At 33.4% G+C, this 14,132-nt stretch overlaps 1 protein-coding gene across 1 annotated transcript in view; it reads left to right on the forward strand.

Moving 5' to 3' along the window:
- The window catches only part of LOC150100445 (voltage-gated inwardly rectifying potassium channel KCNH6-like), a 477,512-nt gene that overhangs the window by 342,447 nt on the left and 120,933 nt on the right, over positions 1-14,132 (forward strand). Inside the window, exon 6 of the mRNA XM_090402922.1 lies at positions 6,434-6,859. Within this exon, the coding sequence (XP_090259048.1) occupies positions 6,434-6,859 (426 nt within the window). The remainder of the gene's footprint in view (positions 1-6,433; positions 6,860-14,132) is intronic.

A 14,132-nucleotide genomic window follows, 5' to 3' on the forward strand; every position in this document is an offset into this window, starting at 1 on the left:
GAACTGAAAAAGTGTCAGCGTTGGCAACAGTTGCCGCCAGTAAATATCTGAAGGCTTCTTTATTATCGAGTGTCGCATTTTTTTGTATGCATTGCTTCGATAAATAGAACTGCTGATGATATCAGGTGCATCGGAAAATTTAAATTATAATCAATTTGGATGTTAATGGCCTATAATTACAAGAATTTTTTAAAAAAAGCGAATGTTTGATCATTTAATTATATAGAGGAATTGCTAAAGACAATTTTTCGATGTTTGAACTCTCAAAATAAAATTATTTTATATTTATCACCAAATTCTCCGTAAAGGGGGTACTTCCTATCAGTAATTGTCCTACAAATTAGTTTATTATACCCTAATGTTGTATATTTTTCCTATTTTTATATTAATAAATGTATTTATAAAAAGTTATAAATATTTTAAGTACTTATAAATAAATATAATGTAATGTAATAAAAAGTAAACTTACAAAAAAAATTAAAAGAATAAAAACATTTTTATAAATTAGGGAACATGGAATTAATAGAAAAATTGAAAACTAGCTTTCGCCTAAGTTCATATATACTCTCCATCAAAATCACAAAACAGAATAAAATATCTTCAAACTAACGTGGATTGAGTTGACTTAGAAGCAGTAGTGTCGATTTTCTTCGTGCAGTTTTCTTTTTTTTCTTTTTTAATTCATTGAGAAATAATGACATTCTTCTGCACAAAGAGAACACTACAGTATTACAAAGCTTAGGCATTGCCACCTTTCTAACGTAACACCGTAGATTTCTCCGAGCCATATATCATAGCAGTTCTGCAAAGGAGATGGCGTTCGGTTGTTCAGCTTGTGGAATGATGATGAAATTGGTAGTTATTAATTGTGTTTCTCGGATTCAGGTAATGAAAACTGTATTGAGTGATTGAAATGCATTTATTTTAATGTACATAAGTAACTTAAACCTCATGTAGAAATTTATTTAATATTCAATTATTTATTTAAAAAAGTGGGCACAATGAGCACTAGCTGAAAATTGCTGTATATATTACAATACTTTCATGTAAAATAAATAAATGCATATACTATTCAAGTCGAGTGAAACAGGAAGATTGTATAAGAATCTAATGTGAATTTCCAATCCAAAGGACTCAAATGAGACTGCTGTATCAACAATAGTCCTATTTTCCATATGCAAATAATAAAATGGGATATTACCATAATAAAAAAATACTCTAGATTAATTCTAGTTTTAGAAAACTTTTTTCATTGTTTTCAAATTAAATTATACTTGACAAGATATTTTATTCTTATTGTGAATTTTTCCAAAGAGTAAGCAAACAAAGTTTCCGCATTAATTGTCTTTGCAACCAGAACACCTGTATATGGTAATAGATCCTAGTTGCTACTTGCATATGGAAAGTATGATTTCTCATTGATACAGCTATCAGAATCACGTCTCCCTTTCACAGATGAAGTCGAAACCGGTCTAAGTAGTGACCCTTTCCATAATGCCTAGTAACATATACGTCCGAAAAGAAGTGTGATGTACATTACGGATACTTCATATTTGATATGAAGCCATCTGCCTTCAAATACAAGCAGCCTACCCAGTTTTAAACATATTTCATAAGTAAAATAAGAATATAATTCCTTGTCTACTGTAATGTAGTTCAAATCCCTAATTGTTTTAAGGGCAGTGTTTTGTTATGTTATTAAAGGAATAATGACGATTTAAAAAAAATACCAATTCCACAGAATGACTATTTTTTGCGAAAGAAATTTACTATCAAAAGCTTCTTAATTTCGTTCATTATACATATAAAAAAGTTGGCTGCATATGTGCAAAAATATCAGATTTATCCTTCAATCAACATGCCATAAAGTTTGCTATTAAAACTGTTATTATTACATATGGGTACATCCATGTCGGTGGACTCATTCGCTGGAGGTCAATTACAGAAACATTAACCATCAACACCTGTCGTGTTTTGCCTTGAAATCATTCACCAACTAAGCACACACAACTGATTCTAGCAATCCATTCCACTCATTCACCACTCTCCAAGCAAAAAATCTACACCTCGTGCCCTTGCCCAACCACACTCTTACTCAATTTCCATGGATGGCCTCTAGTTTTCCTTACATTATTCATGTACTGAAATATTTCCTCCACATCAGTCCTATAAACCCTCCCCGAACAAGTTGACTATCATATTCCCCCTTATCCGAAGATTAACCATACTAAAAGTGTCGTGTTTGTTCTTCAAAAGCAAGATTTCAGATTATCTTTGTAATCTGACACGAAAGGTTATAAACTATTGTATATTAGTACTGTGCGTAGGCTATACCTTGCTCTACATAATAAACGTGAAACTTTTCTGGTCTCCATCGGGCGGGGTTATGATCTCGCGCTGGGGGAACTAAATTCATTTCCCAAAGGATAATCAAATACAGACGTCCACACTGCTCATGGAGGAATTCGAACCTCAATCTAGAGAGCGAGCACACGTTAACCGCTTGGCCCCCGAGTGCATGACAGTCCGATAGAAATTAATAGAAATATATCCAGGAGTTCTTACTCGTAATTTCTTCGGCCGTACTTCTGAACAACCCAAGCTTGCCTTTAGCAGATGAGATTTATATAAAAGAAAAAAAAAATTGATTTCGAAATTGTATATATAGTTAAGCAGAAAAGAAATATATTTTAGGCTTGTCCTATGTAGTAATTTACTTTTGAGGTAAAAGTACGTCAAAAAATTGTTTTTCTCACTGTGTCTGTCCATATTTTTGATTTTTCATCCACGTAACATGCAGATCTGTCTAGTGGCACCTAAAAATTTATAGCGATAATATACTCGCGATATGACCTCAGGTTTCGTGTTGTAACCAGCCAAATCCTCCCCGCAAAGATGCGGATGGGAATGTTCCGCTGATTTGCTACGTTTCGTGCATCCTATCAATGTGTTATACATTTCTATTTATGGTCGATACCCAAGTAGTCTGAATGTGGAAGAACTGGGACAGTCCGATCGACTTCCTCTTTCATCTCTATCTGATAAATACGACTCCGATGTTTGAATTCGTGATCTGAATACGAAATGATGTACACTTTAGCCGACATGCACGCGAGTGCAATTTTGAATAGCTTTACGATAACAGTAAAACGACTTTCCTGTTTTTTTTTTCTTTTTACGATCATTTCATTCATTTAAGCCATCATAAACAGTAAAAGTTAAGCGATCTTGGCACATAACACAAAAATGAGATCCTTTATTCTCTCATTGATGACTTTGATTAATAGACAACCATTTCACATCGCCTTCGGTTGGGCATAAGGTGGCGTGTTTCGATTCAAGTGTGTTCCATTTTAGAAATCGTGATAAAAATATGGTTTTCGCTCCGGGCTGTAAAAAGTGGAAAAAATTTATTTCTTGTCACATCTAAGAAGAGTGTTCAGTTTTAACTTCGGTTTCTATAAAGATCCGCGAATGTATCAACGCCAGAGTAGCATTTTGTAAGAAAAAGTACTTGTTCGTCTATTTTCAGCAGTCACTTAAAGATATCTCGAAAACACTGCACAGTACATTATCATAAAAGCTTCTTTGGGGGATACCCGAAGTCATTTTATTTATACTCTAGTTAGTATGAGCAAACGAAGGATTTGACAAGAATCCATCTAATCTTATGAAATCCCGATGTTATATTTATCTACAACAGCACTTCCCAAATTATAGGGCGCGGCCCCCTTGGGGGGTCGCGGTTTTGTTTGGGAAGTAGGTTTTGTTGAGGGGTCCGTGAAATAATGAAAACAAATTGAAAATGTTTTTAGACTAAGTAGATTTTTTTTATCTTAAAAGAAACGTATTTAATTTTTATTATTTATTTTTTTTTTGTAATTTTTTATATTTTAATGGAAAATAAATCACACATTGGTGCGGGTTTACAAATTTTGCTTCCTGCGTATTTCGGCGCTTAATGAATATTAGTAAATATAGGCTTATTCATATAAGTTCCATTTCAAAGCAGAAATCTAAGAATTGCAGTTTCAAATATTTCACGTGATATTGACTTATTGTGTAGCAGTATTGAAACACATTCATCACATTAAATTGTTATTAACCTTGTTTTATGTTTTTAATGCTTTCTTTATTACTGATCGTTTTACGTTTCATGTGCTAGTAATTTGTACTGCAAATGTACAATAACAATATATCTACCTATATAAAAATATGAGATAATGTGCCATGTCAAATATGTATGTAAGATGCTAAAATGTAATATTTGCATTGATTTTTGCAATATTCGCTGTGTATATTTTGTGTTGAATATAAATACAATAAATATTATAATAATATATGTCTATATTACGATTTTGTTCGTGGGGGGAGGTGAAATATTTTAATTTTTTCGTCCCCTGACATCCAGAAGTTTGAGAAGCACTGATCTACAAGACTTATTTTGTGTACTTTTAATTTGTTAAATCCATTTCTGTATGAAACGGCATTTAATTATATTAATAATTAAAATATTTTACAAATAAGTATATAAAAATATATATATTGATTAAAATTTGTTTTCCTATAAACACTCGGTATTTATACTCGGTATTTGTAAGTCTAACAAAGACACCATATTGTATATATTATGTATTCATATATATAGGCACGGGAAATAAAAGTTTATTTATCCCCCGTGTAGTGGCCGGAATAAGAATAGCTTCATTGCGGCCCATGCATGTCGTACGAGGCGACTAAAATGGAATGAGTTTCGAGTTTCGCTGTCTTAGGTTTCTTCCGAAATTTTGCTCCTGGTAAGGGGGGAAGCTTAAATTTCGGGGGGTTGCCCTGAAAGAGCATTTTGAGCCACGTTCTCCGACGTGGCCTGTGAGGGGCCTTGTCGGTGGATGCCTTTCTCTGGAATATGAGCGGTTCTGCTCAGTGGTGGTGGGGGGGGCGTCACTGAGTGGAGCCAACGCTGAGTTAGACGGTCTTTCGGTCACTCATAGGGAGTGGTCCGGGGGATCGTCTTAATTTTTAGAGACGGCTTTACTTGCATATAAGCCCATGCATGTCGTACGAGGCGACTAAAATGGGTACCCAGGGAGGGTAATGGATAGCAATGCCAATGAAGTTTTAACTGAGGCTCGACTATTGCTGTTACCCTCCTGCCATGATCAGAGCTTATATAGCTCAATAATAATACCCCATTCATAGATTTTCTCAATCCGATGACGGGATAAAGAGCCAAGGACTCAGTCCATCTACCTCCCCCCCCCCAAAAAAAGTTTACTTATAATAACGTTTATATTCATTATCTTCTATAACATTATTTGTTTAATAATAAACGTTTTAGGTATTTCTGCAGACGAATAATTTTAATAGCTTTGATTATACTTACCGGGGAGAGAAACTTTTTAGCAAATTAATAATAACCTGTACAAAATGATTTAACGTGTTTAGCTCAATGGTTTACTACTTGTGTTATAATAGTGGTCTTAGGTGGTTAGAACTAGCATAAAAAAATTCTAAACAACTTAAAACCTGTATTGAATAAAAAAAACACTTTTGTTTTCTTTTCACACATCGGAAATATATTTCGATTTCTAAGAAAGATCGTTAATGTTCAAGTTTGCTATAAACAGTGACTCTGTCACTTTTTTCATTTGTATTAAGTAAATATCACGTACAAGTGAGATTAGACGAATTTGTTAAGCAACGGATATACATGCTTAATATACATACGTAAACTCCTAAATTATGTACACGCTACTATCTGTATGGACAGTGCTAATTTACAATATATCAAATGTTTACTATATAACTACGTGTTTTATAACTTTGAAACAAGTTATTAGGTCGCTTGTTTTTTCAGAGCTCTGCTGAACTAACATAACATATCACTGTATGTGTTTAATTCCAGGCGTATTCGTTTGTGCTTATTACCTGTCAAACTTGAAGAGATTGCGATAATGAAGTGATATCAATGGACGCCCACAATCTATATTATTAGTGGTGTGATCGATATTAATAATATAGATATTAATAAGGCGAGATCGCAAGTCCAAGTTATTTGTTTTCCCACACAAAAGAGAATAAACAATATGGCTATAAATATTTATAGCCATATTGTTTATTCTCTTTTGTGTGGGAAAACAAATAACTTGGACTTGCGATCTCGCCTTATTACGTTAATATCAATGTTTTCGAAAAAAGAAAAAAAAAGTATAATACCAATCCTTTGTATTATTCTAAATGTTTATTCATTTTCTTTTTTAAAGTACACTTGGGGACGCTTCTTGTCTTTTTAGTAAATTATTATGAAGAAATTGCGTATATAATTGATTTAAATTTGATCAAATAAATATAAATAAATAAATAATCCTTTGATCATTCGTTCGATTCCAGTACTACAAGGTTTTATAGTGCGTTATCTTTTAATGTTTTTTAGGTATTATCTTTAGGAGCGGATGTTCTTCCAGAGTACAAGCTCCAGAAACCGAGAATTCACAAGTGGACCATTCTTCATTATTCTCCATTTAAGGCCGTCTGGGACTGGATTATTCTACTGCTGGTGATCTACACGGCCATCTTTACGCCGTACGTGGCGGCCTTCCTGCTCAATGAAGAAAAGCCAGAGAGTAGGAGAAAACAAAAGTACGGTGATGATCCTATAATGGTGATTGATCTTATTGTGGATGTTATGTTCATAATTGACATTCTTATCAACTTCAGGACTACTTACATTAATTCGAATGACGAGGTGGTCAGTCATCCGGGAAGAATTGCTCTTCATTATTTGCGAGGCTGGTTTATCATCGACATTGTTGCTGCCATACCTTTTGATCTCTTGTTGTTTGGGTCTGAAACGGATGAGGTAAGCCATTATTCATTTTAGCTTCGCCATTTGACGCACGGATGTGTGTATTGTGTCTTTGTTTTGTCGAGACGTTCGTACCTAATGTAGTTTGACTGCCATTCTATTCTATAAACAAGGATTTAATGACGAGGCTATTTTAAGTCATGTTGGAGAATAATAATTGCTATTTAATGAGACGAAAACAAGGAAGCTGGTAATAAATGCAATTTTGAACGGCATAAATTTTTCAAAATGGAAAAAGAATAAGTTGTCTGAATGAGTAGCAGGTTTGCAAATTAATTTAGGAGAATTAATAAAACAAGTTGATCTTCCTAAGCAGGACATCCTTTTCAAGCTAGAAGAATCTTTCCGCAGAACTATGCAATATAATCGTATTGACAACTAATTTCTTAGCACAGAGAAGAAAACATGATACCTTTCTTTTAGAATTAACATTTTTAAATTAAATTTTGGTCACAGTGGGATTGGAATTAGCATATATATAAAAATCAGCGGGTTTGCCTTGAGTATTCTAATGGCTACCTTTCTCCATTATTTAGAAATGTTGACAACTATTTGCAGTAAAGATCTCTGGAGTAAAAGGATTCCGAGTGTTTTGATGTGCTAATATTCATCAAATCCGATGCATTTTAATTTAACGATCGTTATCAGTAATGCATGCTCTAATTTTGAATGCAAAAATAGTAAAAGTTTTTATAAACAAAAATTAGTAATCACACATGATTTAGTTTCGCTGGGAGCTTGGAATAACCTTGAACTACTACAACTAAGTAATAAAAATTAAATTTTAAAATTCATCCGTTGCATTCAGAATTTTGAACTCAATAACAAAATGCTTTTAATTCTCTAAAATACATATTATCTCTAGGAGTTTGTAATTGTCTTAAGAAGATAATGAAAGGGGTATTTTTTATGATTTTAATTAAAGCGAAATGTAGGGTTACGATTTTTAATAATTTTAAAGTGGCATTTTGTAAAATTGTTTAGCTTGGCACAAATTATGCAATTATAAACGACCACAGTGGGTGGTTAAATCGAGACAGGATGGAAACCGAAAAAGCTGTTAATATGTTGACTGGTGGATTTATACGCTGGTGAAATGGGAGGGTTTGTTAGATAACTTGCAGACCTTTTGATAGTTTTAATAATTCTGGTCAAAATAAATTAGTTCTCAATGACAACTGCGCGAGCGACAAATATATTTCCTTTCGATGGTCAGTTTTCTAATTCAGTTAAATTCTTGAGACCTCATTTTTGGATGAGGAAAAATATCAGAGGTTTCGTAAAATTCACTTTTTATGGAGATCGTTGCAAACATTGAAACGTCTTTGTGGGTTAGGACTTTCGATAGGCATGAATGTTTCTATAAGTTTCTGCGGGATGATGTTACCAGAAAGGAATGCTTTCATCAGAAGCGATAAAAATCAAAAGAAAATAAAGAAAAGTAAACATGTGGTATTAGAATCTTCCTTTGGTGTGAAAAATTAATCATTATTTAACTCTTGTGAATAATTTTATTTAAGGTATGATTAGCTTTTTAAACCTTTCAATGAACTCAAGAATGACTTTAAGAATGCATCATCCACAGTTATTGGAAGCAAATTCTTCTCCGCTAAAATACGCAAAACCCTGATAGCTCAGTTTTATAGAAAAACGGGGAAAAAATCTGTTTTCTTTAAAACAGATCAGTAAATATGCATTAACAGTAGCTTAGAAATCTTATTAAAAAGGAAGTATTCTGACGTGATTAAAACTTCCGTTGTCATTTACTATCATTGGTTCCGTATAATGAAGCAATATTTCGGAACCAGAACAAGAAATAATTTCACGTCTTTGTTTGCTTGATTCCTTCCCCCTCCCCTATGGGAGTTGTGCTAACAACAAATCAACATCCTGCATATTCATTTACACACCGCACGCTACTAATATTTTTTGTTTTTACATATTTCCAGATGCGTTGAAATAGTTGCCAAAAGTTGTCAAAAACTGGTTGCTTATTTCTATAGACACGATTTCCAATTTCGGATGTACGTTTACATGTTACTATCAACGTTACTGGAGAAAAATAAAACCGTTCTGCGTGTTGCTCCAGAATGAACATGCTCTCACGTCATCAAACTTGGTGAGCACAGTGTGGTCTTCCAGCAAATGCTACACACGCTTTCGCCTGTCAGATACATATACTTGTATGATGCTATGTATCGATTCAGTCCTTTTTTTTTCACCTCTTCAACAAGCAAGATTCATTGATTTTCTTCTTTTCACTATAAATGGTTGTTGCACGAGAAACACTTTTGGATGTTATTGCTGGATAGCATGTGAGCAATTTCCCAACTAGTGATATCTCTGCTTTTTGAAGCGTCCTTCTCGCATCAGGCTATGGTTGTTATTAATAGTAGTTCACGGCTTTGAATGTTATATGGTATTTCTTTCTTTTCCAGTTGTATAATATTTCTAACTGATGTCAGGGTGTCCGATTCGAGCCGTAACCTCGCCCGAGGAGTTTTTAGTAGGATAAGGTGGCCTTTCTAACACTACCTATAAATAGATCCAGCAATTCTTCTCTGCTTGGTTTCTGTTTATTTCCATTTGCGGAATTCGCTGTTGGCAGGTCATTGATACATTCTTTTAGTCGCAGTTGTGTGTATTCATCTGTATACGCCTGGCCAGACTGCTAAATATGTTCTGAAATTTCCTAATATCTTTTTTTGTCAAAGTAGTTTTTTTTATTCATACTTGTAGATTAAAATAAACGGCTAAATACACACAGTCGACCTGAGACTATTTACATTTTGAATAAGAATAAATCATAAAAAAAAACATTGTTCTAAACGGGAAATATTAAAATCAATTTATAGTTTATACTTACTAGCTGTAATCAAGTTATAACAGATAATAAACGAAATGTACCCACTCCAACAACCTAAAGTACTCCGAGTCGAGATACAGATTGCAAAAGGACGAGGTTTGTCTGATAAGCGGATATAAGACTAATTGATCTTTCATAGTTTGAAACGTTGATCTTCTGACCTGCTCCAAATTAAAGCTGACAAAAATTGACACTGTCTCTGTTTAAGTCAGCGTTTTTGATCTTTGCAAAATGTTAATGAAGGTGATCTTTCATCCTAACTGCTATGGAAAATTTAGAATGTAGAATCCTTCGTTCTGTGCTCACAAGTGGTTGGGTTTCTTAAATGAATGTTATAGTGACTCCTACATTGCTATCAGCGATCCTTTTATGGTGCCAAATGTACAATTTAGATGATGCGAAAAATAGTTAGAAAATTCATGCCAAACTTTATATTGTACAGAAGGGGGAGAACTCTGTGGTACATATAGACAAAAGTATGATGCTCTCAAAACCATACTATCTTAAAAAGTTAGAATAGGTTGTGAGAAACTAATCTCATTGGCTGTCTGCTCCAATGTGTTGATTTCTTTAGAATTACAAATGATTGTATTTTTTATCTGCTGTCCTTTTTTAACAAACAAGTCGATCAATCCTTGTGTTAGGAGTGTCTGTTCCTGAAAATCATTCACATCCCAAATTAATTTAGAATAATTGAGTTTAGATTCGCAAACTTAAATCCCATTGCGAACCTAGTAAGTTTTCTCTTCTGGAGTATAATGTTACGATGATGATAAATTTACATTTTGAACGCTATTCATTGGGAGAAAAAGGAAAGAAACGTAGCATATTGTAATGGAATACGGAACATGCAAGGCTTCGCTTTTTTTTTTGAAACACTATCTGTGCCTGAAGTGCAGATCGATCATTGCTCTGATACCAATCTGATGGAATTTATAGTATCGTGCTGCTAGTGGGATATTTTTAACTCTGATACGTTTGCTCTCACGTAACGTGCAGAGCATCTGGGAATCATGTAGAAAGCTCATATTACTCTTATCTTTTTGGGTAGATGTTTTCAACGTAAGTGGATAAATCAGAAACAGGATATGCTTGAGCATTTTTACAATCAGCAGGCTCATTTTCAGATCAAGAATGTCTAAAATTTCCATGATACGTATGCAAATTAAAATGCCTCTGTCATCAAGAAAAAAATTACTTATAAAAATTGGAAGGAAATAAATGGATAAGTAAAGAAAATCAGTAAAAGAAGGAAATAAAGGGATAAGTAAAGAAAATTAGTAAAACAAAATAAGTAATGAATTTTTGATCGTATTAATACTTTGGCTTCTAAAGGTATGTATAGTTTCAATTACTTTCACAGGCTTTATTTATGATATCCCCAACCATGTTATGCTTTTTAAATTTAACGACTTCTTAGATACTGTCTAAGCCTAATTTAATCACTGCATTTTAATGTCAAATGACCATTAAATTATACCTTATAATGTTGGTTTTGCGAATCAGTTCGTAGAATTATTATTTTTGCATTAAGGAATGCACGATTTGAAAAAGCAAAAAAAAGCAAAATGGCTGAATGGATGTTAGGATAGTACTGATATGACTGTAGAATAGATTTGTACTTTGTAATGTTCATTTATCATTGTATAAGTAAATTGGAGATTACATTAGTTGATTAAAATGCTAGTTGTGTTTGTGTGGATGTCTTTACTAACCAATGTTTGTTTTTGTTTTTTGTCAACATTTTATGAACATTTGAAAGTGCATGTTTCTAACTGATACTGATGCCGCATGTTTGTTTTAAAACGCTACCCGTATGGTGGGAGCATGCTCAGGTGCACATGTCGGCCGGTGGTCAACCAGCACGGGGGTAACCACAAGAGGAAGCAGCAGTGTGGACATCTTGCCCTTGAGAGCGTTGTGCACGGCATTGGCTACTGTTGATGCCCATTTTTATATCCATAACTTTGGTGTTGCACGGTTAGATTAAATAGTTTTGTACCCTGTGGGTTGTGCAGAGTAGATTATTCAAGCTTATATTAGTTTGTGTGAAAAAGCTGAATTAGTTCATTCATTAGCAGCAAGATATTTTTTTAAAAAAGCACATTCACTCCTTGAAGTATACAGTTACATTGATTAGCAAGTCCTTAATAATCTATCTTCATCGCGATAATTAAAGTAACTTCTGTATTAGTCTCTTACTGAAAGAATAAATAAAATGTCATAAATAAGAATCTAACTATTATATTTTACTAGGAAAAGTATCTACCAAAGTTACCACTTGAAATAAGTCACAATGTTTAACGTTAAAATCGTAATATCTTTAATGAGTGTCATGTTCTGTGAATATTTAGGATTAAATGAGGCGAATTGTCTAGTTCCTTTCGGCATAGCTGTATCAACGGTGTAAACTGGTTATTCATATTCCTCCCATTAAGTAACTGAGCATCCCAATCCTACTGTGTACATATTTAAGATTGCCTACAGATAATTTAAAATCAATTTGCAATAATAAGTTCATATTACTATATTTAATGAGATTTTTAATAGCAGAACAAGCGTATTGTATGTTTCCCCACCAAGAATACATGAGTTGCCCTATTAGAAAACATATACTGCATTGAACGACATAAGAGAATCCAATAATTCGAAACAAAGAGTTTGATGAGTGCTTGAGATTTCGACAAAAATAAAATTTCACAGTTCGCAACCATTTATTTATAGACAAATTAATTTTACAATATATTCAATGATTAACGTATTCATGTATAGTGTAAATGCAATAAAAAACGAGAAAGGCCCTTTTGAATTCGATTAACTTTTTCTGCTAAATATATTTTATGTATATTGAGCAAATCACTTGTCCTGGGAAAGGTTGTAGTTGGTTCCCGAATTGTTTATAGGATAACGTTTTAAGCACACTCTTTTTATGTTTGGATTTCGCATCTCTAATGTTGAATCCATTATCCAGGTAGGATTTACGAATGCATTGATAACTTTCGCCATGTTTCACTAATGCTAATGAAAATTAAGCATTTAATTTATGCTCGTAAAGCTCCATATTATGACGAATGTAGATGAATCATGATATTACCAAAGCCGAATTTCTCCTTGTTGGATTATGTGAAAGTTAATTGAACATTTTATACCCAGTGTTATCTTCGTCTTTGTGATGAGTGAAGATAAAGAGAAGGATCAGTTTTAAACATGTGGGCAACCATTCTGGGTGTTGGTATTATATACCCGTAGAAACACGTGAAGCTACATTTTGTTTTTCAATTTTTTTATCGGTTTAAATGTAAGTTTTAACTTTGCTATGCATGATCGTAAATTAGATCATTTAGAAATGCCTTGTATATAGGCTTTATGCTACATGCTAAATGGCTGTTGTAACTAACTTCAAGTTATGTACTGTGTACTATGTCACCGCTAATACTATCTCTCTCTCTCTCTCTCTCTCTCTCTCTCTCACACTCACACACACACACACACACACACACACACACACACACACACACACACACACACAGCCTTTCTGCTATGAAAATCTTGTATCTTGTCCCAACATCAGTTCTGTATCATAAACAAAAAATATACTGCCGCCAGCTCTGTGTGGAATCTTTTCACTATTCTCCATCGACGACAAGGCTCACGTTTACCACTGTTGAGTGCTTTCTGTTTGTACCAGATTTAACAACTATTTATTATTATTATTATCGTGAAAGATCTTCCGAGATCAGTTTGTGGGAACGGAGTATCATTGAAAATAACTTTTGTTCATAACTATATACTAAGAACAATCCATACAAATTGAAATAAAATAAGTGGACTTCTGGATTCTGGAAAATTTCCACATTGTGTTGTATTTGTCTTAGGAACTGTTCTAAATCTATCTTCCCGAATTGAATCAATTACTATCAGCCATAGCAATGATTAATGAAAAATAGTGATTTCAGTATTTTCTTTATACAATTGCTGTTTTGTAACCACTTTACCTCTAGGAGAAGAACCAAAAAGAGGAAAATGTACATGATTATATGAAATAGGCGCCAAGAAGATTGGAAGTTCTTTTATCAAGTACCTACCATGATACTCTGGCAGAATTTTTCAGAATTTAAAATTTCATAACTGCTTCATATACTCTACTTCGCAATATATATGATCATACATATATGTATGCACCCTACATTAAATATTATCCGTATGAGCCAAACATTATGTAGATACTGCAATTGAAACTGCATAAAACGGATACATTATATGACCTATAGTTTTCATTACTTTAAGAAGTGGAACTTTCATTTTTAAGGGTAATGGTTGCTCCAGAAACGCTGTGCGCTATAGAATGTACTGCAGTGATGTCTCGGGTGTAGAAATAATAGAAATAAATAAAATATTGCC

Source organism: Typopeltis vanoorti, chromosome 13 (genome assembly GCF_054136105.1).
Source record: "Typopeltis vanoorti isolate ZY-2024b chromosome 13, IOZ_Tvanoo_1.0, whole genome shotgun sequence".
In the NCBI taxonomy this organism is placed as follows: Eukaryota; Metazoa; Arthropoda; class Arachnida; order Uropygi; family Thelyphonidae; genus Typopeltis; species Typopeltis vanoorti.